This window comes from Schistocerca serialis, chromosome 9 (genome assembly GCF_023864345.2).
Source record: "Schistocerca serialis cubense isolate TAMUIC-IGC-003099 chromosome 9, iqSchSeri2.2, whole genome shotgun sequence".
NCBI classification, from domain to species: domain Eukaryota; kingdom Metazoa; phylum Arthropoda; class Insecta; order Orthoptera; family Acrididae; genus Schistocerca; species Schistocerca serialis.
Window position 1 is genome coordinate 114574475 of NC_064646.1, and position 16260 is coordinate 114590734.

Sequence of the window (16260 nt, forward strand, 5' to 3'; positions counted from 1 at the left end):
CCCCAATTCTGTTCCGTGTATCCTCATTAATTACAAGCTTTACCCATCTCATCTTCAGCATTCTTCTGCAGCACTACATTTCAAAGGCTTTTATTCTCTTCTTGTCTAAACTGTTTATCGCCCATGTTTCACTTCCATACATGGCTACACTCCTTACAAATACTTTGAGAAAGGACTTCTTGACTCTTAAATCTATACTTCAGAAACTCTTTTCTTCCTATCGCCAGTCTACATTTTATATCCTCCCTACATCGACCATCATCAGTTATTTTGCTTCCCAAATTGCAAAACTCATTAACTATAAGTGTCTCATTTCTTAATCTAACTCCCTCGGTATCCCCTGATTTAATTCAACTACATTCCATTATCCTCGTTTTGCTTTCGTTGATGTTCATCTTACATCCTCATTCAAGATACTGTCCATTCCGTTCAACTGCTCTCCCGAGTCCTCAGTCACGATATTATTGCACCTGGCTGTTATCGGAAACATGCAGTGACTTTACAGTAAACAAGTATAGGATGACTATAGAAAACACACCACACTGTCAACGCTTTCAGGTCAGCTGTACACTGAGGTGACAAAAGTCACGGGATTATCGTGTCGGACCTCCTTTTGCCTGGCATAGTGCAGCATGGCATGGACTCGACAAACCGTTGGAAGTCCGTTGCATGCTGCCTCTGTAGCCGTCCATAATTGCGAAAGTATTGCCCACACAGGATTTTTGCGCACGAACTGACCTCTCGATTATGTCCCATAAATGTTCGGTGGGATTCATCTCGGGTGAAGTGGGTGGCCAAATCATTCGCTCGAACTGTCCAGAAGTTCTACAAAACAATCGTGAAGAACTGTGTCCTGGTGCCACGTTTGGTACACGAATTCCATGGATGGCTGTAAATGGTCTGCAAGTAGCCGAACTTCACCATTTCCAGTCAATGATCCGTTCACTTGGACCAGAGGACCCAGTCCACTCCATGTAAATACAGCCCACGCCATTACTGTCACCACCAGCTTGAAAAGGGCCTTGTTGACAACTTGGGTCCATGGCTTCGTGGGGTCTGCGCCACACTCAAAATCTACCATCAGCTCTTACCAAATGAAATCGGGACTCGTCTAACGAGGCCACGGTTTCCCAGTCGTCTAGAGTACAACCGATATAATGGTTCAAATGGCTCTGAGCACTATGGGACTTAACATCTGAGGTCATCAGTCCCCTAGACTCAGAACTACATAAACGTAACCAACGTAAGGACATCACGCACATCCATGCCCGAGGCAGGATTCGAACCTGCGACCGTAGCGGTCGCGCAGTTCCAGACTGTAGAGCCTAGAACCGCTCGGCCACCCCTGCCGGCAACCGATATAATCACGAGCTCAAGAGAGGCGCTGCTGGCGATGTCGTGCTTTTAGCAAAGGCACTCACGTCGGTCGTTTGCTGTCATAGCCATTAACGACAAATTTCGGTGCACTGTCCTAATGGATACGTTCGTCGTAGTCCACATTGATATTTGCAGTTATTTCACGAGTGTTGCTTGTCTGTTAACACTGATAGCTCTACGCAAACGCCGCTGCTCTCGGTCCTTAAGCGAAGACCTTCGGCTACTGCGTTGTCCATGGTGAGAGAGAATGCCTCAAATTTGATATTCCGCACACTCTTGACACTGTGGATATCGGAATACTGAATTCCCTAACGATTTCTTCCGAAAAGGAATGTCCCATTACGTCTAGCTCCAACTACCATTCCGCGTCCTGTGTCCTCTGATTCCCGTTGTATGGCCATAATAACTTCAGACAAATCACATGAATCACGTAAGTGCAAGTGACAGCTGCGCCAATGCACTGCCCTTTCACACCTTGCGTACGCGACACTACTGCCATCTGAATATGTGCATGTCGCTATTTCATGACTTCTGTGACCTGAATTATACTATCAACTCCGATCACAAGCTGCCTGACGACAGGCCGGACGAAGCACCCTCAATTCTAGACGCAATAATACTGGCTGTTCCAAAAAGAATGTCCCGATTTTAACTTGTAATAATGAGACAAATGTCGCTAGGTAACTGAAACAGTGCTAGATGTAATCGGCATGGGCTAGAGTTTCAGAAAAAAATCCGCTAGATGTCGCTACGAGCGCTGACCTGGAGCGTGCAGCCACTCTCGCGCAATACGGCGTCCGCGTAACTGAAGGGGTATTGTGTTATTGAATTTAGTCGTACTCAATCAGTGATCGCAGCTCAGCGGGCGTTTCACCAAAGAACATTCGACGGTGGTATAAACAGTTCGAAGAAACAGGGTGCCTCTGTGAAAGCAAAAGTCCTGGCCGGCCACGCGTTCCTGAACAAACAGTGGAAGAAATCCCACGAGCATTTGAGCGGATCCCCCGCAAGTCAACGCGTCGTGCTAGCCTGTAACTTGCGTTACCGCGCATGACTGTGTGTTACGGCGTCGTTTAGACCTCAAATCATACCGATTACAACTGGTACAAGCTCTTCGAGATACTGACAAAGTGAAGCGAGTGGACTTTAGCAATGCTATTGTAGATGACATGGAAGATGACACTTTCATGTCACGGTTGATATTCAGCGATGAGCAACTTTCCATATTAGCGGTAAGGTTCACCGTCATAATGTGCGTATATGGGGGCCCGAAAATCCTCATGAAACAACTGAACACGAACGAGATTCACCAAAAGTGAATGTTTTTGTGCTGTTTCGCAAAGCAAGGTTTATGGACCCTATTTTTTTTTAAGAAACCGTAACAGGACAATTATATCTTGCAATGCAACGGAAGTGGTTATTCCAACTTAACTCTGGCAATTTCATGTATCAGCAAGATGGAGCACCACCGCAATGGCACAACAACGTGCGCAGTTTCCTCAATGCCAACGTGCCTCAACGTTGGATAGGGCGTACAGCACCGCGAGACCGGGTGTTTACACTCTTGGCCTCCTAGGTCCCCTGACTTAACACCATGTGATCTGAAACTTCCTGGCAGATTAAAACTGTGTGCCCGACCGAGACTCGAACTCGGGACCTTTGCCTTTCGCGGGCAAGTACTCTACCATCTGAGCTACCGAAGCACGACTCACGCCCGGTCCTCACAGCTTTACTTCTGCCAGTATCTCGTCTCCTACCTTCCAAACTTTACAGAATTCTATTTAAAATCGGGTCATTCTTTTTGGGACACCCTGTATTGTGGTCGACCACTATCAACTCCGATTACGAGCTGACTGACGACAGGCCGGACGAAGCACTCTCCATTCCAGATGCAATAATATTGTGGTCGACCTCGTGTGACTTAATTATAAACAATTCGCAACCAGCGATGGGAATGAGGCTGCGCTGTAATCGTTGAATGAAGTCGGTAAGCTGCATACGAAACAGATCGGTCGGTCGGTTGATTGATTGGTGCGTGTGTAGAGCCCTTGACTTCTATCAGCCACGTGACCCAAAGCCTTGTTAGTGTGATGTCAACAGTAGCCGGGCGTCTATGACTCACCACGCAGTTGATGCCGTACTTGTGGCCGGTGAACTCTGCCACCTGCACGCCGGCGGCGAGATGGGGCGGCGGGGCCGCGTCTGGCAGAGGCGGCTGTGGCGGCTGCGGCTGATGCAGGTCCCAGACGCGCACCGACGGCAGGTGGCCGCACTCGCCCGTTGCCAAGTAGCGCCCGTCGGCCGAGAACGCCACCGACGTGATCGTCTTGCGGCTGCTGTTGAGCAGGTGCTGCTGCCGGCCCTTGCGCGGGTTGAACAGCACCACCGTGCATCTGCAACAACCACACCTCAGCTCCACACAACCGTCTTTCGTGTCAAATTTTAAGATGTGCTAACGCGCAAATCTATACATATTGAATAATGTCCGTGTGTTCCGCATCTACTCCTAAACCATAGCTAGACCGATTTCAACCACATTTGGTACACATAGAAAGGCAATAAAAGACTTTGTAAAAACTACAGAGGAATAACCCTTTTGAGTCATACAGCCAAGATTTTTGAAAGAATTTTACTAAATCGAATAAATGAAAGATAGAAAAGAAGCTGAGTGAAGAACAGCATGGGTTTAGGAAAGGAAGAAGCACGATCGACCTGATATTTTCTATCCGTCAACTGATGGAAAAAAGTTGGGAGTATAACAAAAGGGTGATAACGGTTTTTATAGACACAGAAAAAGCATATGACTCATTTGACAGGGAAAGACTCTGGGAAGAAAAGAAGAATATAGATATAGAAGATGGATACATTAATTTTATAAAGACAATGTACAGAGGACACAATTGTAGAATTAGAACACCACTGGGGACCTCTGAATACCTCGAAATAAGACAAGGACTTAAGCAAGGAAGTATTCTCTCCCCTGCACTTTTTAATGTTGTGCTGGAGGGAATGAATAGGGCAGTTAAAGATATAGTAAAAGAAAAAGACAAAAAGATGATTTCTGCAGATGATATGGTAACATGGGGTGATAAAGAGGTAAATGTACAGTTACAGCTTGATGCGTGGAAGGAAATAATGAAAAGGTATGGATTAAAAATAAATAAGTAAAGATAAGAGTGAAGTAATGGTATTTGGAAGAGAGAAAGGGATCAACGGAAATATTACCTTGAATGGAGAACCCCTCAAAGTAGTAGAAAGTGTCACTTATTTAGGGAGTGCAATATCTAGGTATGGAAGAATAACTAACGAAATTAACAGGAGGTTACAGAAGGGAGGCAATTTCTACCAAACAATAAAACACATGATTTGGAATAAGGAAGTTTCAGAAAAAGCAAAACTCCTTATGTATAAGAATTATTATTTCCCTATTGTCACCTATGGTGGAGAAACATGGACAATGACAGAAAGGGACTCGAGCAGACTGCAAGCAGAGGAAATGAAATTTCTCAGAGAAGTTAAGGGAAAAACAAGAATGGACAGAGTAAGGAATGTAGAGATTAGAAAGGACCTTAAACAAGAAAGTATGAGAGAAGAAATAGAAAAAAAAGAGATTATGATGGTATGGGCATGTTAAGAGGATGCATGGGCAGAGACTCCCCAAAATTATGGAAGAACTGAGGATGGATGGGAAAAGACCTAAAGGGCGCCCAAGAACACGGTGGAAAATGGGAGTGAGAATATCTGTAGAAAGGAGAGGTGTGACCTGGCAGCAAGTGCAGGAAGAAAAGTGGTGGGAGGATCGAGCCAAATGGAGAGGACTCGTCAGCACCCAGACCCGGCAGTAGCTGGAGCGGGATTCGGATACAGATAGATACCTTACTGTCAAGCAACAATCGCTGTGGGGCAAGAACCACCTACCTATCAAAGGGGTGGAGGTGAAAAAGATGCGTAGCCCGCGACGCGTGAATTCCCAGACTTTATTCACCCAGTATTTGAGAATGTGAGCCCTTAACTACTCGCAGCAGACTTCACACGTAATTCCAAATCTTCACGATTTTTTTCCTCGCTGACAATCTTTGAAAAGCGATTTCTTTTATATAATGATGTCAGCGATGTGCCATTTTCAAGTGCTTACTGATAACATGTACACTATCCGACCAAAAGCGCCTGCGTAATGCGGAATACGTATCACGAAAGGCAGTCCCGCTAGTAACAAATATTCGTGGTATTTTGCGTTTTCTGTCGAGAAGCACTAACAGTAGAACGAGACACTCGGGAGAGCTCAGTGACTTCGAACGTGGAGTACTTTTTGGATGTCACCTTTGTAACAGATGCATCTGGGACATTTCAACCCCTCTCAAGTTGGCCAAGTCCATTGTTAGTGATGTGATTGTGAAGTGGAAACGCAAAGAGTAATAACCATAACTATCAAGGCTACGCATATATATATATATATATATATATATATATATATATATATATATAAGAGAGAGAGAGAGAAGAAAAAAAAGAAAGAAAGCCTGAAATCAGGAGTTCCAAAGTGCGTAGACAGTTAAAACGAATGGGGTAGAATGGTCAAGCAACCCTTCATAAACCACCGCTTCCGTTGGCAATGCTAAGCGACGCTTCAGATGCTGTATGGAAGATGGAAATGAGTGATACGTATAACGAATCAAGCTGTACTCTGTGGCAGTCCGATGGATGGGTTTGCGTTTGGCGAATGCATGGGGAACGTCATCTGTCATCATGCGTAGTGCGAACAATGAAAAAAAAAGTGCGGAGGAAGTGATGGTCAGGTATTATGAAGCGCGGAGGATGTGGTGGTAAGATATTGGGATATTTTTCGTAGTTACAAAGAAAACTCTAAATGCAGAAGGTTATTAACATATTTTACAGCATAGTTTACTGCGTACAAAGTTTAGAGACAATGATTGATTGTATCGGCACGCACCGCGTGATAGAGCAGCATCTCTGAGGCACTTGTTTCAGGGCAACAAAATTCCTGAAATGGACCGGCCCGCCCATGGTCTCGACTTGAACGCAATGGAACACTGCCGGGATGACGTAGAAAGTCGACTTTGCTCCACTCCAGCGCCCATACCCCTACCTTCTCTAGTTTCGGCTCGTTAGAAATAAAGGGCTGCCATTCCTCCACAAACAGTTAGAAACCTCATCGAAGTTCGCGGCTCGTGGTCTTGCGGTAGCGTTCTCGTTTCCCGCGCATGGGGACCCGGGTTCGATTCCCAGCGGGGTCAGGGGTTTTCTCTGCCTCGAGATGACTGGGTGTTGTGTGTCTTTCATCCTGATTCACACGCAAGTCGCCGTAGTGGCATTAAAGAACTTGTGGAGCGGCGGCCGAACCGCCCCGCGAGGGTTCTCCCGGCCACCAATGCCATACGCTCATTATTATTACCTCATCGAAAGTGTCCACAACAGTGGCGAAACCGTAATATAGGCGAAGGATGGACACAACCAATATTAACGTCCACTAACAGGTGTCCGGAGACTTTTGATCACCAGTGTCCATCTGCCATTCAAATACACTCCTGGAAATTGAAATAAGAACACCGTGAATTCATTGTCCCAGGAAGGGGAAACTTTATTGACACATTCCTGGGGTCAGATACATCACATGATCACACTGACAGAACCACAGGCACATAGACACAGGCAACAGAGCATGCACAATGTCGGCACTAGTACAGTGTATATCCACCATTCGCAGCAATGCAGGCTGCTATTCTCCCATGGAGACGATCGTAGAGATGCTGGATGTAGTCCTGTGGAACGGCTTGCCATGCCATTTCCACCTGGCGCCTAAGTTGGACCAGCGTTCGTGCTGGACGTGCAGACCGCGTGAGACGACGCTTCATCCAGTCCCAAACATGCTCAATGGGCGACAGATCCGGAGATCTTGCTGCCCAGGGTAGTTGAATTACACCTTCTAGAGCACGTTGGGTGGCACGGGATACATGCGGACGTGCATTGTCCTGTTGGAACAGCAAGTTCCCTTGCCGGTCTAGGAATGGTAGAACGATGGGTTCGATGACGGTTTGGATGTACCGTGCACTATTCAGTGTCCCCTCGACGATCACCAGTGGTGTACGGCCAGTGTAGGAGATCGCTCCCCACACCATGATGCCGGGTGTTGGCCCTGTGTGCCTCGGACGTATGCAGTCCTGATTGTGGCGCTCACCTGCACGGCGCCAAACACGCATACGACCATCATTGGCACCAAGGCAGAAGCGACTCTCATCGCTGAAGACGACACGTCTCCATTCGTCCCTCCATTCACGCCTGTCGCGACACCACTGGAGGCGGGCTGCACGATGTTGGGGCGTGAGCGGACGACGGCCTAACGGTGTGCGGGACCGTAGCCCAGCTTCATGGAGACGGTTGCGAATGGTCCTCGCCGATACCCCAGGAGCAACAGTGTCCCTAATTTGCTGGGAAGTGGCGGTGCGGTCCCCTAGGGCACTGTGTAGGATCCTACGGTCTTGGCGTGCATCCGTGCGTCGCTGCGGTCCGGTCCCAGGTCGACGGGCACGTGCACCTTCCGCCGACCACTGGCGACAACATCGATGTACTGTGGAGACCTCACGCCACACGTGTTGAGCAATTGGGCGGTACGTCCACCCGGCCTCCCGCATGCCCACTATACGCCCTCGCTCAAAGTCCGTCAACTGCACATACGGTTCACGTCCACGCTGTCGCGGCATGCTACCAGTGTTAAAGACTGCGATGGAGCTCCGTATGCCACGGCAAACTGGCTGACACTGACGGCGGCGGTGCACAAATGCTGCGCAGCTAGCGCCATTCGACGGCCAACACCGCGGTTCCTGGTGTGTCAGCTGTGCCGTGCGTGTGATCATTGCTTGTACAGCCCTCTCGCAGTGTCCGGAGCAAGTATGGTGGGTCTGACACACCGGTGTCAATGTGTTCTTTTTTCCATTTCCAGGAGTGTACATAACTGCTTTCATCGTAGACTCGAAAGAGAACATTTCATACTGCTCAACGATTTAAAGAACACTGCCGCCGCTGCGGCTCACGTGTAAATACAATACTCGAGACATCGCATAGAACATCGTTTCCACGGGTTGATGTGGGTCACGTTAATGTTAAATCAACTCGTGAAGAGCATTTTTTTGGGTTCTTTTTTGTGAGCACGCTGTATAATTACGTCTTTCACCTATACTGAGTAAGCTGTGGTGTATGTCAGATGTCAAGTTATTTGAATGAAAACCCAGGGTCATCAAATTCTGCAAATAAGATAATAATGGTAATTTTCTTAATTTTCCTTTTATACCGTCTGCATGTGCCGCTGGGCAATCGGTTTCAATACGGAAAATATGCACGAGCTTTTTACAGTGATAAGAAACCAGGAGTTTAGACAATTTAAGTGGGAAGGGCGTGTTACAGAGCCTTACAAGTTCACCCGGTCAATCACAGTTCTCTCGGACAGCACGAAATGGTCTGCACATGCCATGATTAGTGAGGTTTTAGTGCAAGAATGACGGAGACTGAAGCCAGCTCGTAGTGGCGACGTGTTATCGCCCCCACTGGGAGCTGAAGTGTGTCAGGCGCGATACGGCGTGGGCCGCATCCTTGCTCCACATCGCGCGTGCCGAGGACTGTACGGGGCGTCACTGGCGCGATTGCGAGCCTGCGGCAGCAGACTCTGCCACCACCACTTTGATCACCTGTGGTGGTTGTTGTTGTTGTTGTTGTTGTTGTTGTTGTGATGGAGTAGTAGTAGTAGTAGTAGTAGTAGTAGTAGTAACAGTTCCATTCATCCGTGGCTCACTCTTACAAGGTTACTGGACACGTAATGGCATTACAATTTAAGACCAGGAAAAAAGTCATACTTCATACATAAGCTACTGGCATTTGCACACTGACAGGTCTAGTTTGACAAGGGTGGAGCAGGTAGTCGGCAATGGCCTTGAAATAGGAACTATCCCGGCATTTGCCTGATGCAATTTAGCAAAACCATGAAAACCCTAAATGAGGATATGACTGGATGAAGATTGAAGCCTCCACCTTACAAAGCCTAATAGTTTAAAATTGCGCCACTTCGTTCGGTTCATCCGCAGAGAAGATGTACTGTTTCAATTTTGTGTATATTAAGAGTTGTATCAGTTTGTGTCGTACAAAGGACTATATTTGAACTAGTCGTCATCTGACAGATAGCTGGCGAGCTAAGGTGCTCCCGCGACCAAAACATCAATAGAATCCCGGCAATTTCCGCCCCCACTGTGTTGCCACTTCCACTGTGCAAACCTTTTGGCTACCAGCTCAGTTCTCTGTGAATCGCTTCAGTAGGACATTCGCGTAAGGTGAAGTTCCGCATACCTTACAATGTGTCATGAAAGCTGTCGAAAGATGGAACAAGGGAGACACCACACCGATCTAAGTCACGCATGCATTTCAGAACTTTTAGGTGATTTTTGTAGAAGATACTGAGTTTAAAATTCACATTCGTAATGAGTCAAAAATTAAAAAAAAAAAAAAAAAAACACAAAGCGGCGTATTCCGAAGACTAAACATATAACATACAGTGGGATTTACAACTCTGTAAAGATCCGTTGCCGAAGTTCGAAACCACTTGGTCAAATTTCAGCCCTATATAAAAAGTTTTATAGCTATGACCCTAATTAAAAGTATGTGCAGATGTTTGACATGCTTGGAAGCCCTAGAGATATCTATACCACAGGTTAATTTAAGATCTTTTACGTACTTTTGTAAGAGATATACTTTAGGGTGATTTTCCTTCAGAGATCGGATTAATGTGGCCGCTGTCCTGACTTTTAACCCTTTTGTTGTTGGTCTGATGTTACATGCGTATACGCTACTCGGAACGTGTGGCGCAAGTCTATTTCGCAGCGAGGCACACCCATCTTCAAAGAACCTCATTGTCTCATTTCGCATAATGTATATGCTGTTTTGTTCAGCGCGAGACAAGAAGAAGGAAAGCGTCCTCTGAGCAATGAATTTTAAAACAAGAAACGCCTCATTCGCTTTTTTCAGGTCCCAAAGACAAAACTCATCACAATCGGTCAAAAAGAGAGGATGCGTGAAAAGAAATTAGCGTGATCCTTCAGCAGCAAAGATTATGTTTGCATTAATACTCTCGTGACATTTCAAACAGATACTGCCAACTTGTGTACGAGTCGCCTGTCGCAGGGAATCGCAGAGTCGAAGCAAGTTTTTGTTGAACAGCTATTACTTCACTCACCCTTTTATCCATTTTTTCGAATTTTATTCACAGTTTAAAGGAAGTTCGAATCTGCAATTGAGGTGGATAAATCTGCTGAAGCTACAGACTTGGACAGCTGTTGGCATGTCAGGTACTGTTAAACGAGCGTGCACGAAGATTATGTGAGGCATGTTACAGGTGAGTGAAAGAATTTTATGACATAGACTTAGAATGGAATATGTATCAGAAAAAGCAATTAAAGTTATCAACAAAATTACGAGTTGAGCATGTAAGTGTCGTCTTCTCGCATATCATACGTGATATCATGAATTTCGGCACACGGAAGTGTGTTGGTGTTTTTGTGTTACTTCATTTTTCAAATTATCTTTATCTCAAAATAATTTTGAATGTGTCACTTTCTTCCACGTGCGTGTTGGCTGTTCGAATTACGCTATCCCTCAGATACATTTGGTGAAACTCAAAGAGGTAAATATGTCTTTCGAGGGGGAGGAAACTAGTATCTTTACACTGATACATAAAATTAAGGAAAATTACATATTTGAAGGAGGAGTGGAAAATAACTCTCATTAAATGTTTTCATAGCAGTCGAATTCATTGTTGTTAACAAGTTTCATTTGGAGAAGCATTTGATATGTTTGGAAAAAAAGTTGATAAATATTTTCTACCCGAATTAAACAGTAATCAGATCGATATGATTTAGAAACTATCTAGCATAGAATTGGATCATGTCAAACATCTTTCGCTAAAGTCTCAGAAGGTATTTGCAGAAATGTTCTGTGACTAAAATATAAAAACACTGGAATTTTCAAGAAAGATCTTTAATAGTTTTTGGTTTTGTGTTAAGGCAGTCTCATCTGGCAGTAATAGCTGTCTCGCCCTTTGGTATCACTTATTTGCGTGAATCGTCGTTCTCACAAAGATGGCAATTACATCAAAATACTGGGCAAGTCCTCAGAACATCGCGAGTGACAGGAGATTAAAGACGGACGTTAAGATACGTTTCGTAAATTTATCTTCCCAGCCTTCAATAAATTATCTCGTTATACTCTCAGTGCATTTTATAAATTAGCCTTAGCGTATTTCTCTAAAAAAATGATTACCTATTTCTTTCGTTAGTTTCCATTGTCGGTGTTTTAATCCATAATTTTAATCATAGTTTATCTTGTTCAAGTATTCTTCCCGATTTTATTTCCACGTGTAAGAATTTGCTTTTGAGGGCTTCAGCAAAAGGTTCATCCGATAGTGTTCATGCAAACAAATACGCGAGGAAACTAATACATCGGTTGTTTGTAAACATTTTTAGTACTAATTACACTTAAGATAGAGATGAGTAGGGATCGCGATCGCGAAGAAGTCTAGTGCAATCCAGTCGAGGCAAGCAGAGCTCAGGGGAACTGCGTCACGCAGAATATTAATGAATATAAAATGTGAAAATAATTTAAACGATAGGTAAGCAGGGGAAAAAATGATAGATGGAATATTGATGCAGGGGATGGCATTTAATACGAGGAAAAGTTGTAATAAAGAGATATTAAACAATAGTACTCTGAAGTTTCATATCAGCGCACAGTCCGCTGCAGAGTGAAAATCTCATTCTGGAATAGTACTCTGATTTACAGTGGCCTAAATGGTTACATTTAACAACTGCGTATAAATTATAGGTAAGCAGGGGAAAAAATGATAGATGGAATATTGATGCAGGGGATGGCATTTAATACGAGGAAAAGTTGTAATAAAGAGATATTAAACAATAGTACTCTGATTTACAGTGGCCTAAATGGTTACATTTAACAACTGCGTATAAATTATAACAGCAATTCGCAAATACGATTTTCCGTATAAATTTTCGTTATTTTCATGGGGACTGCTGCAGAATGATACTAACCAGAGTGGAAATAACATTTTAGAAAATAGAGGCGAGTGTGATCTAAAACTGGTTATGGTTCAAATGCTTGTCCAACAACAGGTTCTATTATCTAACAGGCGGCGGAAGTGGTCGTGCGGTTCTAGACGCTACAGTCTGGAACCGAGCGACCGCTACGGTCGCAGGTTCGAATCTTGCCTCGGGCATGGATCTGTGTGATGTCCTTAGGTCAGTTAGGTTTAACTAGTTCTAAGTTCTAGGCGACTGATGACCGCAGAAGTTAAGTCGCATAGTTCTCAGAGCCATTTGAACCATTTGAACCTATTATCTAACTGAATTGAAATGAATAACATAGGGCGACAATGAAATTTACCGCAGAACAAAAATATGTGGTTGTTAACTAGTTCAGTGCCCTGCTGACAGTGGTGAAAATCACTATTCGGTACAACATAAACTTTCTTCTGGAAACGCGAATGCATCTGCGCTCGGCTGCGTTATTTACGTTGTCGTTATTTTACAATGCTCTTGTTAGTGGTGGGAGTAGAGAGGGGATACATCAGCTAACGTTAAGAACACTGCTGTGCGTGATCGCATGTTCCTCGTACTTAGCAATGTCCAGGTAGTGTGCTAATTCACCAGATCTTTTGTTACGTGTGTGGCGAAACTACTACTAAGTGCCAAAATCATCCCATTTCACCGATCGTCAAACAGGCATACGAGCTGTATTTTGAAACAAAGGTAGATGAGAGTAAGTGTTGAGCACCATAGAACTATTGTTCCCGCTGCTCCTGTTATTTACGAGGCTGGCTGCATGGAATCCACCCAGCTACGCTATTTGCCGCACCACAGTTGTAGAGGAACCCTAGAAACCACATTACAGATTTCTACTTTTCTTTAACGAAAGTCGAGACACACAGTTACTTATCTAAATTTGGGATCTGCAGTTCGCTCAGTTCCGCATTCTGATTTTCTCCCAGTTCCAAAGCAACCAACGGAATGGACACTGGAATATGAAACATACGTCAGTAGTGACAAACCAACATATCATGAAGCTTTAATTTTCAGTGCGATAGGGTCCGCAGCTGCGACGGATTTTTTGAAAGACTTCTTGAAGCCTTCAGCTTCCTTTCTCTTTATTTCCTATGCGATTGGCTGTTCGTTGTTTTTTTCGTGAAGCCTTTCGCCGAGAATCTGGTAACAGACGGGCAACACGATACTCTCTGTCCTGAAGCGTCGAAACACTGGTTTCGATCAAAACTGTACTCAACTCACAGATATTGTCCCTGCTGTTTCGTAATAACACCGAACAGCGGAAATGAAGGCGGCGACGTTCTGCTGTCTTCTCCATTAATACTTAGTTCCACCGAACTATTTTCCACGTTTTCCGAATTTTCATATCACTTTGTCCAACAACACCAGGAGGATCTCTGGTGAAGAACTGAGACGAAATATTTTTCTGTGCACTGATTTCGTTTTCCACATGCCAGGTGTGTGTGTGTGTGTGTGTGTGTGTGTGTGTGTGTGTGTGTGTATAGGACTACTCTAGCTGGCGTAAACCCCTGTGGAGTGTTGTACAGGGAATGGACAAAAATACGAAATCAGCAAAAACATTTTGCCATGTCTAATACGGTGTAGGCAAATCGCTGGCGTTCACAGCAGCTTCCAGTCGTCTTTGAATAGATAAATACCGGCCCTGTATCATTTTCAAGGGAATCTATGCCATTTTCCTTGCAAAACAGTGGCAGGTTCACGTAAAATGATGGAGGCGGACGGCGATAACGCACCCTTCTCTACAAAGTAGACCAAAAAGGCCTAACAGTATTAACATCTAGTAACTGTGGTGGCCAGGGCAGAAGCGAAATTCATCCTCGTTCTCAAAAAACCAGTCCTGGATTATGTGATCTGTGTGAAAGGGGCCCCAGTCATCTTGGGGAACACACAATGTACAATGGGAAGGATCTGATCAGCCAAAACGGTCACGTAAGCCTTGGCACTAATGACACCTTACAGAGTTGGAAAAAGCCAAAAGTCACTAGGAGCCAGGTCAGGTGAGTAGGGAGCATGAGGAATCTCTTCAAAGTTGTTATCACGAAGAAACTGTTGCGTAATGTTAGCTCGACGTGCGGGTGCGTTGTCTTGGTGAAACAGCACACGCGCAGCCCTTCCCGGACTTTTTGTTGCAGTGCAGGAAGGAATTTGTTCTTCAAAACATTTTCGTATGATGCACCTGTTACCGTAGTGCCCTTTTGAACGCAATGGGTAAGGATTACACCCTCGCTGTCCCAGAACATGGACACCATCATTTTTTCAGCACTGGTGGTTACCCGAATTTTTTTTGCTGGCGGTGAATCTGTGTGCTTCCATTGAGCTGACTGGCGCTTTGTTTCTGCATTGAAAAATGGCATTCACGACTCATCCATTGTCACAACCGACGAAAAGAAAGTCCCATTCATGCTGTCGTTGCGCGTCAACATTGCTTGACAACATGCCACACGGGCAGCCATGTGGTCATCCGTCAGCATTCGTGGCACCCACCTGGATGACACTTAAACTCTGGAGGTGATCCCCCAAAACAATTCTCTCCACTTTCTCGATCATGTCGTCAGACCGGCTTGTGCAAGCCCGAGGTTGTTTCGGTTTGTTGTCACACGATGTTCTGCCTTCATTAAACTGTCACACCCACGAACGCACTTTCGATACATCCATAAGTCCATCACCACATGTCTCCTTCAACTGTCAATGAATTTCAATTGGTTTCACACCACGCAAATTCAGAAAACGAATGATTGCACGCTGTTCAAGTAAGGAAAACGTCGCCATTTTAAGTATTTAAAACAGTTCTCATTCTCGCCGCTGGCGGTAAAATTCCATCTGCCGTACGGTGCTGTCATCTCTGGGACGTATTGACAATGAACACGACCTCATTTTAAAACAATGCGCGTGTTTCTATCTCTTTCCAGTCCGGAGAAAAAAAATCGGAGGCCTTAGAACTTGAATGCACCTCGTATAGTCCCATCTGTGGAAGATCTGTTGGGTGATTATCAGTGTGGCTTTAAGTCTAATAGATCAACTGTGAACAAGATATTTGTTCCGAGACAAATACGTGAAAAACCATATGACTGTGATATAGAACACGACAGTATCTACGTGGTCTTCAAGCACTCATTCGACAGTCCGAAGAGGGAAGATATAAAACTGCTTGGCATGCCATCCAAGAAGAAGGGACCAGTTGGTAGGACATGTTCTGAGGCATCAAGGGATCACAAATTTAGCATTGGAGGGCAGCGTGGAGGGAAAAAATCATAGAGGGAGACCAAGAGATGAATACACTAAGCAGATTCAGAAGGATGTAGGTTGCCCTAAGTACTGGGAGATGATGAAGCTTGCACAGGATAGAGTAGCATGGAGAGCTGCATCAAACCAGTCTCAGGACTGAAGACCACAACAACAACATGCCATCCAAATATATTTCGGTTATTAAGGCAACCTTGGCAAGTTCCAAGGCAATGGTGTGAGTGGATGAGTAATAAACGAACTGTTTCAGGATCAATAAAGGAGTTAGACAAGGTGATGCTCTTTTCACAATGCTTTTGTGTTTTACCTTAGAAGCAACTAGACTACAACTGCAGATATCTGGGCACACAGCACGCAGTTGGCTGCAAACACTCATGGCGTTTCATTAGTAGGCAAAGGATGTCACTGGAAAGAGCCGTGGTGGAACGAGAAGTAGCTGCAGAGCACAGGGAACTGGGAATCAACGAATCGAAAACTAAATACCTGAAATTCCATAGCAAAGGGGACA

General features: G+C 44.9%; 1 protein-coding gene across 3 annotated transcripts in view; it reads right to left on the reverse strand.

The window, feature by feature from the left end:
• Positions 1-16260, reverse strand: part of LOC126418472 (mitogen-activated protein kinase-binding protein 1) — a 912885-nt gene that overhangs the window by 108727 nt on the left and 787898 nt on the right. For all 3 annotated transcript variants that reach the window (XM_050085246.1, XM_050085245.1, XM_050085247.1), the window contains exon 4: positions 3500-3770. In XM_050085246.1, the coding sequence (XP_049941203.1) occupies positions 3500-3770 (271 nt within the window). The remainder of the gene's footprint in view (positions 1-3499; positions 3771-16260) is intronic.